At 38.0% G+C, this 13638-nt stretch overlaps 1 protein-coding gene across 2 annotated transcripts in view; it reads right to left on the reverse strand.

The window, feature by feature from the left end:
* SLC15A1 (solute carrier family 15 member 1) overlaps nucleotides 1-13422 on the reverse strand; it is a 58346-nt gene extending 44924 nt beyond the window's left edge. Inside the window, exon 1 of one of the 2 annotated variants that reach the window (XM_007501368.2) lies at nucleotides 13232-13422. In XM_007501368.2, coding sequence (XP_007501430.2) covers nucleotides 13232-13235 — 4 coding nt within the window. In that variant the 5' untranslated portion in view covers nucleotides 13236-13422. The remainder of the gene's footprint in view (nucleotides 1-13231) is intronic. The other variant, XM_007501369.2, reaches the window with a different exon arrangement.
* Between the last annotated feature and the right edge of the window lie 216 nt (nucleotides 13423-13638).

The raw sequence follows: 13638 nt of genomic DNA on the forward strand, positions 1-13638 counted from the left end.
AGAACTTTTAGGAAGCTGACTTTTTTTCTGAATTATTGTAATAATAACAGGGTCAATTTAGATTTTTCCTAGATAAATCACTCTGTAGGTTCTTTAAAATAAGACAATATGTTCTTTAAATGAAGCAGTCGAAATAGTGATAGTAAACTAGAGTTCTTAGGTTAGTTTGACCTAACACAAAGCAGAAGGGAAATGTGGTGTTGTCCCAAGGGTAGGTGGGGCAAATGATTCTTAAAACTTCATGTGAGCCTAGAATAGTGTTTTCTATTGATGTTTTGAGACAGAATTGTAACATGAAGGCACTGACTTCTTAGGAATTAGTATTGAGACTGATTTTAGCATTTATCTTGGGAATATTAAAAATGATTACCTTTTACAAGTGAAGCAATAGATAAGAATAGGAAGCCCAACAACAGAGGAGAACTGAAACTACAAATCAATCTCAGATTGGAGCTTCTATCACTGTGATTATAGATGGAGATCTGAAACAACTGGTTTGCAGGATCCATGACTCCTCTGCCATTTTTAGAAGTCATTACCAACCCTATTCCCTGCCTGTAAGGTTTAGTGGTGATTGGTCAATGTCCAATTTGTCCAGTTTAGCATGCCTTCTTTCCTCTCTTTCCTTATTAGTTTCCCAGTGCCTGGTACGTCAAAATGAAAGGTGTTGAGAACCTTAGCATGCTTCTTTCCAAAAACAGTGAATCTCCTCTTGTAGGATGTCAATTGCTTGGCGTAACTTTCTGGAGCTAATAGGTGAGGAATCCCATTGAAAAAGGGGTCTTTCAAACACCCAGAGAATGTGGGCATATGATACAGTTGAATTTTATGACAAAAAAGAACATGAAAAAACTTAGTCCACTCCCAACAATTATGCAAAGAAGAAAACTAAATCCCAGGCAGTTGGAGGGTTTCTATAACTATATTTATTTATTGTATTCCCTTAGTACAATGCCAGGTTTTTGAGGTCAGACTTTTTGTCTTCATATGTGGTGATCCTAGTATAGTACCTTGCACACAATAGGCACCTAATGTTTGCACAGCCACAGTATTTTATGCATCCCCATCTTCATGTGACTTTAGGTAGGGGTTTTTTATTGAGTTTTTATCTTTAAGCTCTCTTCACTTACAAAACAGCATTCCTGCATTCCCTCCTTACATGTACTTTACACTTCTTTCAAGATGCAGCTCAAGCATGAGCTTCTCCATGAAACCTGTCCTGGCTACTGATACTCTTACCAGCTGCTAGTGCCCTACTAGTATCTAGTATCCTGCTAATATCCCTAACTCCTACCATCTCCATGCACACACATGCATTCTTTCTCCTATTAAAAGGTATGTTCCTTGAAAGGGTAGAGACTGCTTCATTCGTGGTGTTTCTATCCCCTGCACCTTGCACAATGCCTGGCACATAAGAGTTTGAAGAAAATTACGGATAAATAAAAGTCGATAAGACATAATTTTATTTATACATATGTCTGATTGTCAAATTATGCTTCCTGGCAGGGAGGAAGGTAACTGGATATCTTAATATTTTAAATGTTACAAACAAGTAATTTTCTTAAAAAGCAATTTGAATTTTTTAAAAATCAATAATGGATAACTAAAAAGACCTACATGTACAAAAGTATTTATAACTACTCTTTTTGTGGTAGTAAAAATTAGAAATTGAGAGTATGCCCATCAATTAGGGAATGATAGAACTAGTTGTGGTATATGATTGTGATGGAATACTTTCGTTTATACTATAGGAAATGATAAGCAGGATGCTTTCAGAGAAACCTGGGAGACTTACATGAGCTAATGCAAAGTGAAATGAGCAGAAGATGAATGATGACATGCACAGTAACAGCAATATTGTACTGGGATCAGCCTAGCTCTGATTTTCAGCAAATCAATGATCCAAGGTAACTCCAAAGGATTTATAATGAAAAATGACATCCATCTCCAGAGAAAGAACAAATAGGTCTGAATGCAGATTGAAAAACATTTTTAAAAACTATTTGTTCTTGTTTTTGTTTGTTTGTTTGGGAGGGGTTTTTTTTTGCTCTTTTTTTTTTTCGCAGAAATGACTAATATGGAAATATTTTATATGACTGCATATGTATAATCTATATCAAACTGCTTGCCTTAGGGAAGGGGGGAAGGAAAGGAGGAAGAGAAAATTTGGAAGTCAACATTTTAAAAATAAATGTTAAAAATTTTGTTTACATGTAATTGAAAGAAAATAAAATAAAAATTAAATTTATTTCTCACCAAAAAAAAAAAAACCCAACACCCAATAGTGCCAATAAGCCAGAAACAACTAGTTTTAAAGCATATCTTCTATTTTCCTTGATTACTTTTTAAAAAACTCTTACCTTCCATCTTGGAATCAATGCTGGGTATTGGTTCTAAGGCAGAAGAACAGTAAGGGCTAGGCAGTGGGGGTTAAGTGACTTGCCCAGGGTCACACAACTAGGAAATATCTGAGGTTAGATTTGAAACTAGGACCTCCTGTCTCTGGGCTGGCTTTCAATCCACTGAGCCACCTAGCTGCCCCCTTGATTACTTTTTAAAGATGAAATAACAAACAAATCTGAACAATGAAATATATGGTCAGTCATAAGGAAAAGCATGAATAATGCCCAAAATTGGAATTCTGAATGGCTAACTCTTAAAAGAATGACTTCTCTTAGGAAAACTTTGTAGGGACCCTTTGTAAGTCTTTAGCAATAGTGTAGGACTAGTGCAATCTGGATAATTGCACCTTCTGATTATTAGGTTAATTCTGCCAAAATTGGAACACTAGTTTTTGCTCCTTCCTCAAACAGAATATTCTACTGGCAGGGTCAGGAACCTGCCCTGTGATTTCATAGGTATAGGGAACTCTCAGGTGAGGAAACTTCTACCAAAGCAAAGATTATGGAATTTATTTAAGAGATAGAGATAAATATGCCCTGATATCCTGGTAACTTACTTGATTTAAACCCTACTGCAAACTATGAGCTATAATCAAGACTAGACTTGGAAAAAGAAAATTGTCAAAGGATGCTTCAGATCCAATGCCATAAAAGTATGGTTTCATTAAAACCATTTCATATTTCATTTCATTTCATATTTAATGTTTTCAAGATTTATGTCAATAAATTAGTTTACTTTTTCTCAAATAGTTTGCACACCACTAATTGATAATAAAATAGGTGGTGTTGGTATTCACTGGGAATGCAGATTTGCTGTTGCCATATGTCCTAGCAGAAAGTTGCATAGATGGATAACCATGATACAAAATAAAACATAGGTGTATAAGTTTCGTACTGAGGGGATATACTAGATAATTGTGAAATGATTAAGCTTGCAGTTCATTAATATCTCCTCTCCATCTCTTTTTTCATGAACTATGTTACAAAACTTTCCCCCACACTATGCTTGTGTTCTTGGATTTTTTTTTAACTCAGGAATAGGGGCCAACTGGGTAGCTCAGTGGTTGAGAGCCAAGCCTAGAGATGGGAGGTCCTAGGTTCAAATTTGGCCTCAGATACTTCCCTAGCTATGTGATTGTACAAGTCACTTGACCACTATTGCCTAGCCCTTACTGCTCTTCTGTCTTGGAACCAATTGATTCCAAGATGGAAGGTAAGGGTTTTTAAATGAATAACAAACAAACAAACAAATAAATAAACCCAGGTATAGCTCCCTATACTGACACATGTTTGACTTCATCTTTTTAGCCCATTGTTTTGATCTAGCGTGGGGTCCAATTCTATTAACCACTATAGTGACTGTTTTGATTTGTCATCCACAAATCTGATAAAAAGGAGCCATCTAGTCATCTGCTCAGAATTTTGAAAAGTGAAAAGCAACTGCTTGACTGCAGGGGTTAAGGAGACATGACTGAGGAGAGACTCTAAATGAACACCCTAATGCAAATACCAACAACAGGGAAATGGGTTCGGAACAAAGAGGTATCACAGCACCTTGTCGGTGGGAGGGGTGGTGGGAGGGGGGGAGGAAAAGAAAATGATCTTTGTTTCCAAGGAATAATGTTGTAAAATGACCAAATAAAATAATGTATTAAATGTATTAAATTATGTATTAAATAATGTATTAAAAAAAGAATTTTGAAAAGTACTAAGGACAGAACTGTGATACTACTACAGACTTTTCTATGTCAGAATGGCATAAACTATTCACAATAATAAAAATAATTGCTAGTACTTATATAATACCTTAAGGTTTGCAGAATACTTTGGGTACATCATTCAATACATTCATAACTCTTTAGATGCAAGTGTTCAATATATCAATACCTCCCTCTGAGCTACATCTGACTATCTTTTCCTCAGAAAAATGCAAAATTTTGTAGTGTAAAACACTGGAAAGAATGATAGATTTAGAGTCAGGACACAGGTCCAAGTCCTTGTTCAGCAATTTACTACCTACATGATCAAGGATTAATCCTTATAAGTTTCCAATGTTTCATGTTTGAAAGGGACTGGACTAGATGATATCTAAGGTCTACTACAGCTCGAAATACCAGTTTATGATACTTTGATCCTAAAAGTCTTGTCAAAATCCCAGGATGATTTCTACATCATCCCCTGGTCTAGTACCTCTGCCAATGAGAAATAAAGTCAGTCTCCTCTGACTTGTCCCCAAACTAACATGACATTGTGTCATACTGTTTTCCTTTCTGAGTGCTTATAAACCAATTCCTTGAAATATTCTAAAACGTGCAACCAAGTAAAACTCATTATAGTTCAAAGAATCTAAAATTTTTTTTAAAATTGGGATATTTGATTCTTAGTCCTGTGCCAACTCCCCCATTTTTCATTATTTTATTTTTCTGTGGTAAAATATTATCCATAATTTCTAAATTCTTTTATTGAATTTTTAAAAAGTCAAATCTCTTGATGACTTCATGAAAGCCAGGTAGGTACTCTTAATTAAACTATATCACTTATAGGTTTTGTCTCATTTTCACCTATTTAAATTTTATGTCTTAGCTAACTAAAGATGTTAATCTTTATCAGAAAATACAGAAACAACAAAGAGTAAAATTCTATCTGACTTAAATTAATCGAGCAATAAACCTATCTTTTCTTTGATATTCCTAATCATCTTCACTTCCTCACACACACACACACACACACACACACACAACACACCTTCAATGCCTACAGTTAGTACTGGCTAGGATTAAATCTCCTGAGTGGACTACTTTGTGTTGGAAGAATAACAGTTCATATTTATATAGCATTTTCACCTAACCCTATAGGGTAAATAATGCAAGTAACAAAGAAACTAAGGCTTTAAGTTAAATGAGTTCCTTTGGGTTATTGAATTTATAAGACTTTTCCCACTCTAGTCCCTCCTTCACTCAACTATCAAAGTTATCTTCCTAAGGTATATTTCTGACCATGTCTCTTCTCTATTCAGTAAATTTCAGTCACTCCATCTTGCCTCCAGAATTGAGTATAAAACCCTGTTTGGCTTTGAAAATCCTTTATATTCTGTCCTCTTTCTACTTTTTCAATCATCTTACACCTTACTCTTCTCTCCTTATTCTTTAATCTAACACTCCTCCCAACTCCATACACTTTTACTGGCTTCCATACCTGGAATTCTCTCCCTACTCAATTCTACCTCTTGGCCTCCTTGGCTTCTTTCCAATGTCAGCTAGAGTTCTACCTTTTTTCAGAAGTCTTTCCCTGCCCTTCTTAATCATAGGATCTTTTCTTTGAGATTAACTCCAACTTATCCCATATGCATCTTCTTTGTATCAAGTTAGTACTCTGAGCCTTAACAGACTCGGAGTCCAAACCAAAGACTAGGGTTTTTTTTTTGTTGTGGTTGTTTGTTTGTTTGTTTGTTTTTTGTCTTTTCAGATTTAAATCAATCTATAAAGCCTCAATAGATAGTCAATAGTGTTTCCCAAGTTGGGAAAGGAAAACACTAAGCTTCTTCGGATCTTTCCCTCAGACAGAGAGGCAAAGATATTACCTCCTCCAGCCCTGAGAGAAAGTCTCTGAGTGTGTGTCTCTGCCAGTTGCCCAAGACCAACTCCCAAATGCCAGAGAGAGAGAGAGTAATTGACACATAAAAATGGTTATAACTGTCAACAATTGAAATTAACATGCTCTCTCAGCTCTGCTTCAAACTCCAGTTCTTTCTCAAGTCAGCACCCTAATTTTTATCCCTAAGCTAATAAAACAATACTCATTTTCTAATATTATCTTTACAGCATATTGAGCTTCTTGAGAATAAGGACTATTTTTGCCTTTCTTTGCTTACTTAATATGTTGAATAGTGCCTGGAATAAAGTAAGTATATCCTTGCTGACTTAACATGGTAGAACTTAAATTCATGATAGAAAATAAATTCAGATTTTGATATGTGAGGGGAAGAGGAAGCACCAAGTTTAGACAATTTTTTCAATGAGTCTAGCTGAGAAGTGGAGGACAAGTATAGGACAATAGCTAACAGAGATCATATGATCAAATGACAGTTTAAAAAAAACATTAACTTAGAATCAATATTGTGTACTCATTCAAAAGCAGAAAAATGGTAAGGGCTAGACAATGGGGGTTAAGTAACTTGCCCAGGGTCACACAGTTATAGATAATGGGGGTTAAGTAACTTAACCAGGGTCACACAGTTATAAACAATGGGGGTTAAGTAACTTGCCTAGGGTCACACAGTTAGGAAATGTCTGAGGCCAGATTTTAACCTAGGTAGGACCTCATGTCTCTAAATTTGGCTCTTAATCCACTGAGTCATTCCGCTGTTCCCCAAATGACAGGTTTTTTTTTTTAAGGATAAGGGAGACATGGGCATGTTTTTAGGCAACAGGGAATGTAGCAACCTCTAGGTAGGAAAAATTTTTAAAAAGAAGATGATAGAAGAGGTGATTGGCTGAAGAAACATAAGGAATACAATCAAGGATCCATGCAGAGGAGTCTATGGGCCTCAATAGACTATTCAAGGGATCCATAACACAAAAAAGGGTAAAATAGTAATCTAGGGATAAAGGAAATTGTAAGGGTATCATGGCACATCAGAAGAATATTATGGGTCCTTGAGCTAATAGATCAATGACAGAAAATGGCTACCAGGTTATACCAGTCAATCAAAAGGAACCTGTTTCTGTGAAGACCTCATCAATGTGCAACTGATCTCCATGTCACCCAAATGCCTGTGAGAATTTAGCAGATCTGTCCTCTCTTTCTTACTTAAGCCTGTTCATTAGTCCTCATCATGATTACTCTGTCTGACTGTTGATTTGGTACATCAACCAGTTCTCTGGATTTGGTACACCAATCCAGTTCCTCAAATCCTGGCTTATGTCCCAGTTCTGTTCTCTCACCCACTCTTCTGACCATTTCCTTCAAAGCCGTCTGTTCCTATCTTTGGCTGAACTCCCTTTAACAGGGATATTGATAGTCCAAGTTGTCTGAAGGTAATTTCTCCACATCACTGCTGCTAGCCCACTCAACAACCAGGTGAGATTCAAGCTCCTTCTACCTCCACTGACCCCAGTAAAACTATGACTCAATGCTAAATTTTACTGCCTTAATTCTGCCTGTCCCAAACCCCCACTTCTAGCTTTAATAACAGATTTCCAATATTCAGCAAAAACTTCAACACTATAACACCCAGCATAAAATAGGGCAAGATTCATGTCTTTAACTTAATCTGCTAAGAGATTATCCTCACTGAGATCAGAGTTCTGAACTAAGTAAATGAAGACACTTTGGTTATTAGCTAAAATTAGGAAAATAGGTGTGGCAAAATTGATGGTAGGACCCATTTATTTTGCAGAAGTGGGGATATATAGATATTATTATGATAGTTATTATAAATAATAATGGCATAAAATCACTACACATTTCTATGCCAAAATGTCAAATTATTTTCACAAATAATTTATTTTATTACTTACATTTAAGTATAATACAGTTTGTCAAAATTTTGAACTAAATATTTTTCATACACTACATTTTTCTATTCTGTCTCAAAATCAGATTATTGTCCCCACTAAAAGATATATGAATAACTATTCTAGAGACAATACTATATTTGTTTCCCAGGATTCTTAGTTTACTTCATGCCAATTCAATTAATAAGGATTTATTAAGTGTTTACTCAAGCACTGTACTAAGAATTAGTGATAAAAGAAAAGGCAAAAACAGTCCCTGCCTTCAAGGAGCTTACAGGCTAATGGGGGAGACAATATTCTCACAGAAAAATCAGTACCTTCAAAACAAAAAGAATAAATGGAAAGTAGCCATGGATGAGATGACACTAAAGCTAGGGAAACTGAAGAATCCTTCCTGGAGGAGGTAGCAGTTGAGGTACCATTTTTGTCCTTTGTTTCTTTCTGAACTTAAAACACCAAATAAAATGAACATTTCTATATACTTTCTACAACAGTAAATTGTACATAAAGGTATATAAATCTCTGTAATGTAGATATTGTCAAGCTGAATCTTAAAGAAAGTCAGAGATTCTATTCTATTATCACCTTGCATCCTTTTCAGACTTTAAGAATCATAAAAACATAGATTCAAAGGTTGAAGAGACCTAAAAAGTCATGGGATTCTAACTCTAGAGCTGCTAATTTGCGTATAAGTAAGGTTTTTCTTTTTTTTTTAAAGCTAACATAGCACTGCCTTTAGAATACTTCAAATGGTCTAGATACATTTCTAGGTAACAGTTAACACACTCCCAGTTTCTAGCCTTCAATTGAAATACTCATTATCAGTTTAAGCTCTAAGACCATGAATACAATTGTAATGGAATACTATTGTGCTATAAGAAATGATGAGCTAGATGATTTCAGAGAAAACCTGGAAAGATTTAATGAACTGATACAAAATTAAGTGAGCAGAACCAAAAACAAACAATTGTATTTAGTAACAGCAATATTTTTGATGAACAACTGTAAATGATCTACTTATTCTAAGGAATATAGTGATACCAGACAATCCTAGGGACTTATGGTAAAAAAAAAATGCCATTTAGAGAAAAAACTGAGTCTGAATACAGATCAGAACATACTGTATTTCACTTTCTTCTTTTTTATTTTACAAAATTTGAGATTTATTCCACAAAATGACTACTATGGAAATATCTTACATGATTGTACAAGTAAAATCTATATCAGGTTGCTTACCATCTGGGGGACAAGAAGGAGGGATATAAGGGAGTAAGGGAAAGTGGGAATGAGAGAGAGAATTTGGAATTCAAAACTTTTTAAATTAATGTTAAAAATCCTTTTTACATGTATTTGGGAAAAATAAGATATAATTTTTTAAAATCTAGAGTCCTATGAAAAAGAACTAAAAAGGTCTAAAAGAAAAGATCTAAGAAAATGTAACCTATTTCATTTCCATCTTCTACATAACTCAAACAATGCTAACCAAAGACTTAGTTGAGATTTCATTAATGTTTCTTTTTTAAAATTTATTTATTTATTTATTTAGTCAATTTAGAACATTATTCCTTGGTTATAAGAATCATATTCCTTCCCTCCCTTCCCTCCCCCCACCTTTCCCATAGCTGACGTGCAATTCCACTGGGTATTACAAGTATTCTTGATCAAAACCTATTTCCATGATGTTGATGTCTGCACTAGGATGTTCATTTAGAGTCTACATCCCCAATCATATCCCCTTGACCCATGTAATCAAGCAGTTGTTTTTCTTCTGTGTTTTTATTCCCATAGTTTTTCCTCTGGATGTAGATAGTGTCTTTCTCATAGATCCCTTCAGGTTGTTCAGGATCACTGTATTGCCATTACTGAAGAAGTCCATTACATTCGATTGTACCACAGTATATCAGTCTCTGTGTACATTGCTCTCCTGGTTCTGCTCCTCTCACTCTGCATCACTAACTGGAGGTTGTTCCAGTCCCCATGGAACTCCTCCACTTTATTATTCCTTTTAGCACAATTGTATTCCATCACCAACAGATACCACAATTTGTTCAGTCATTCCCCAATTGAAGGGCATCCCCTCATTTTCCAATTTTTAGCCACCACAAAGAGCACAGCTATGAATATTATTGTACATGCCTTTTTCCTTATTATCTCTTTGGGGTACAAACCCAGCAGTGGTATGACTGGATCTAAGGGCAGACAGTCTTTTAGTGCCCTTTAGGGATAGTTCCAAATTGCCCTCCAGATCATTAATGTTTCTTGTAGACCATTAAAGAACAGGACTTAGACTGCACTTAAAATAATCTAGAGGAGAAATCCTGGGATGCATGACTCCCTAGTTAGGCCAGAACCTTAGAAAGGTGTAATTGGGAAAAATTTTAACAAAGTAAATTAAAATATAATAAAACAATGATAACATTACATTTCAAAACTAATGCAGTTCATGGGGACTTTTCATATAAGGATTAGTAGTAGCTCCCACTAACCTCAAATTTCTATGTGAATTTTACACCACTGGTCTAGGGAACCTAGGTGAAGCTGTCCAAAGCTATATGAGATTATATAATTCCTTCCTCCTAAGACCAGGTTATTTCCTAAAGTTCTCGTCTCAGCTCCCTTCTCTTGCCGCACACTGTCAGTGATCTCATTGATTATTTCTATGTAGGTGACTCCCATTATCTATATATCCAACCTTCATATCTAAGTTTCAGTTCTTCCTACCAGACATCACCACCTGGATGTGTCATATGCTTCCTCAAAATTAACATGTCCAAAACTAGAATTCATCTGTCCTCTTAAGTCTACTGTCCTGCTCCCTTCACTTATTTCTGTTCTAGGCTAATTAACATCTTTTTTTAATTCCTTAGGTTCAAAAACCTTAGTCGTCCTTCAGTCTTCAGTCTTCCTTCTTAGTTTTAGTGCTTCTAGTCTTTCCCGTCTCCAATCCATTCTTCATACAGCTATCAAATTGATATAACTGTGGCACAGTTTGGCCCACATTAATCTTTTGCTCAAGAAATGCCAGTGGTTTCTTATTGCCTCTAGAACAAAATATAAATTCCTAGCCTTGGCCTTCAAACTTTTGATGGTCTAGTCCCAATCCACTTTTCCAGACATATTTTGTATATTTCCTCAACTCACTTCGTCTTTCATCCCAACTGGCTGACTTGCTCTTCTTCTCCATGAATTGAATGCAATAGTCCAGAGATGATAAGAGCAGGCAGCCCTTATGCTTTGTAGAGGCAGAAAAGGTTTTAAAAGCATGCAGATAGTACCAGAACACTGAAAGACAACCCCCAAATGTCACTGATTCTTTTCCCCTGGCAGAGTAGTTGATAAGGAGGGCACATTTCAGAAGAACACTAAAGAGGGAAGACAAAATAAAAACCTAGCTGCTGGAGATCGCCACTTTTTGACAAACAAGCCCACAAGTTGATAGCATCTATTCAACCCTGGGGAGAGTTGTGCTGTAAGTCTTTCTAAGATCTATACTGGATAAACTTAAAATTTCATTTTTTCAGCCCATTCCTACCCCTGTCCCCTTCTTCCCATTATCTAGGCAGGACAAATGTATTTCTTCCTCATCTCCTCCCACCAAAACCAGAACTGCAGCCAAAATTTCTTTTACCGAGTTAGACACATGGGAGGAGGGGGGTACAGGCAGGAATGGCAGGCAGGTCTGGATGCCAGCTTTTAAGAAAAATCCTGACAAATTAGAGTCTATCCAGAACAGTGCAAGATACCAGCTAGTTAGAAAATCAAGTCACATTAGAAAAAAATCGTGAACTAGAAGCCTTGGGGAGAAAGGTGATAAGGAAATAGACAGCTGTCTCTAGAGGTTTGCTGGAACCGTCTCTCCCTCGAGGAGGTAGTACAAAGACCTTCTGATGTTGTCACTTAGCTACTTCAAGCCTGGTTGTCAATTGCTGTTACTTCACTGGCAAAGGAAGGCATTTTCTGACAACTAGTTATTCAGAAAGTGGAGCGCTTCCCAAGAAAGCGAGAATTCTCTCCTTTCTAGCTTTCCTGACAGAAAGAGTGCATAGCTGCTTGTAGGATGTAGAAAGGATGCCGGGTCTGGGAAAGACTAAATAGGAGTCCTTCAGACAAAGGGGGGACTTCAATTTAATTCCTCCCTCCTTCACACACATGATTTCTACCAGTTTGAGCTCTCCTCTTCTCGCTCTATCCCTTCTCCCCAACCTCGCACCTCCATCATAAAAGAAGTCCTGAAGTATCATCCCTTTCGCGAAGAATAGCTGGGCAAAGTTGCGTCCAGCTTTTTCTTCGCTCCTCGGAGATGGCCAAAGCCTAACGTCACCCAAACTGGCAGACCCGTTGAGCGTCGCCAACCCAGCACCCATCCATCGAATGGAGTCAGCTGATACGGTTTCAGTATTTGAAGGAAGAGCATTAGACTTGAGGTCCCACCCTAAATAACCTCAGTGATCTCTTGGGATTCACCATTACCCTGTCTCCTATTCCGTGCTCTCTGGCGCCTGTTTTTTCCCATCCCACCCAACAACTCCCCTCATCCCATCTCAGGCTGGGGATTGTGAAGATTCTTCCAGCTGGCCGATTCTGATAGGTAGAGAATGGGTTCCCTAGCTGGGGGCTGAGCCCTGACTTGGCACAGGCTAAGCCCTCCCTTCAGCTTCACAAGCCAGAGGAAGCTCGGTGTTTCTGATAGCCATAGCGGGTTCCGTGCTATTCTGAGGGGGCTCCCTTCTTCTAGGTAGGTACAGGAGTGTCCTCTGAGTAGGAGACTCGCTGCTACTAGAGACAAGTTGGGGGAGGAGGGTAGTTCGCTACAACTCCGAAGGGCTCCATGCTACTCCAAGGAAGAGCGGCAAGTTCGTGGCTCTTCAGAAGGAGCTCTGACTAATGGGTTCGCCGCTACTCAGGGGAAAGCTTGGTGCTGGGGGAGAGGGGAGAGGAGTAGATCAGTGCTATTCAGAGGGGCCCCGTGCTACTAGGAGGGAGTAACTACGTGCTACTTGCTACAATAGCAAGTACCCTGAGGTTCAGGAACTTCAGTGCCGGTGGTGGGAGATGGGAAGCGGCACGGAGTTAGCTTCCATTGGAGGGAAGGCTAGCTCGCTGCTACGCTGGCGCCCACTTTCACCCTGCGCTCTTCAGCCCCTCAAAGTCTGAGAGCTCCAGCTTAACCACGCCTCCTTTAGCCCACCCGTTAGTTAGGTGCCGAGGTCTTTGGACAGCAGGTACTCCGCAATAGAGGTGGGAGAGAAGTTCAAGAAGTCGGCACAACTTTTGATTCTCGCCCACCAAGTTTCCACCCCCCCTCTCACTTACCCATGGTGGCAGGATGGAGTGCCTCTACAGGACTGCCAACACAGAGAAGCTGTGAAGACTTTTTATCTTCAGTTGTTTTTCTTCTTCCTCCTATAAAGGTGTTGTTAAAGCCCAGCCCAGATCAGCTACCTGGTCAGCTGGAATAGTAGGAGGCTGGGGCGGGGCTCCACCCCCCAGATGGGAGGAGGGGAAGAAGGAATAAGATTTGATGCTCCGAGAGGACCAGAGCAAGTAAGTACGTCCTAGCTGTTTATAAGGAGCGTCCCCCTCCTCCCCAATGTGAGGGATCAAATTTCCCGAAGACATATGTGGGAAGGGCAGCTTTGGCATCTGTTGGGAAGCTCAAAGCAAAGCAGGATATTAAGTATGTTAAATATATTAAATATAATAAGTCATGAGTTTTGCCT

This window comes from Monodelphis domestica, chromosome 8 (assembly GCF_027887165.1).
Source record: "Monodelphis domestica isolate mMonDom1 chromosome 8, mMonDom1.pri, whole genome shotgun sequence".
In the NCBI taxonomy this organism is placed as follows: domain Eukaryota; kingdom Metazoa; phylum Chordata; class Mammalia; order Didelphimorphia; family Didelphidae; genus Monodelphis; species Monodelphis domestica.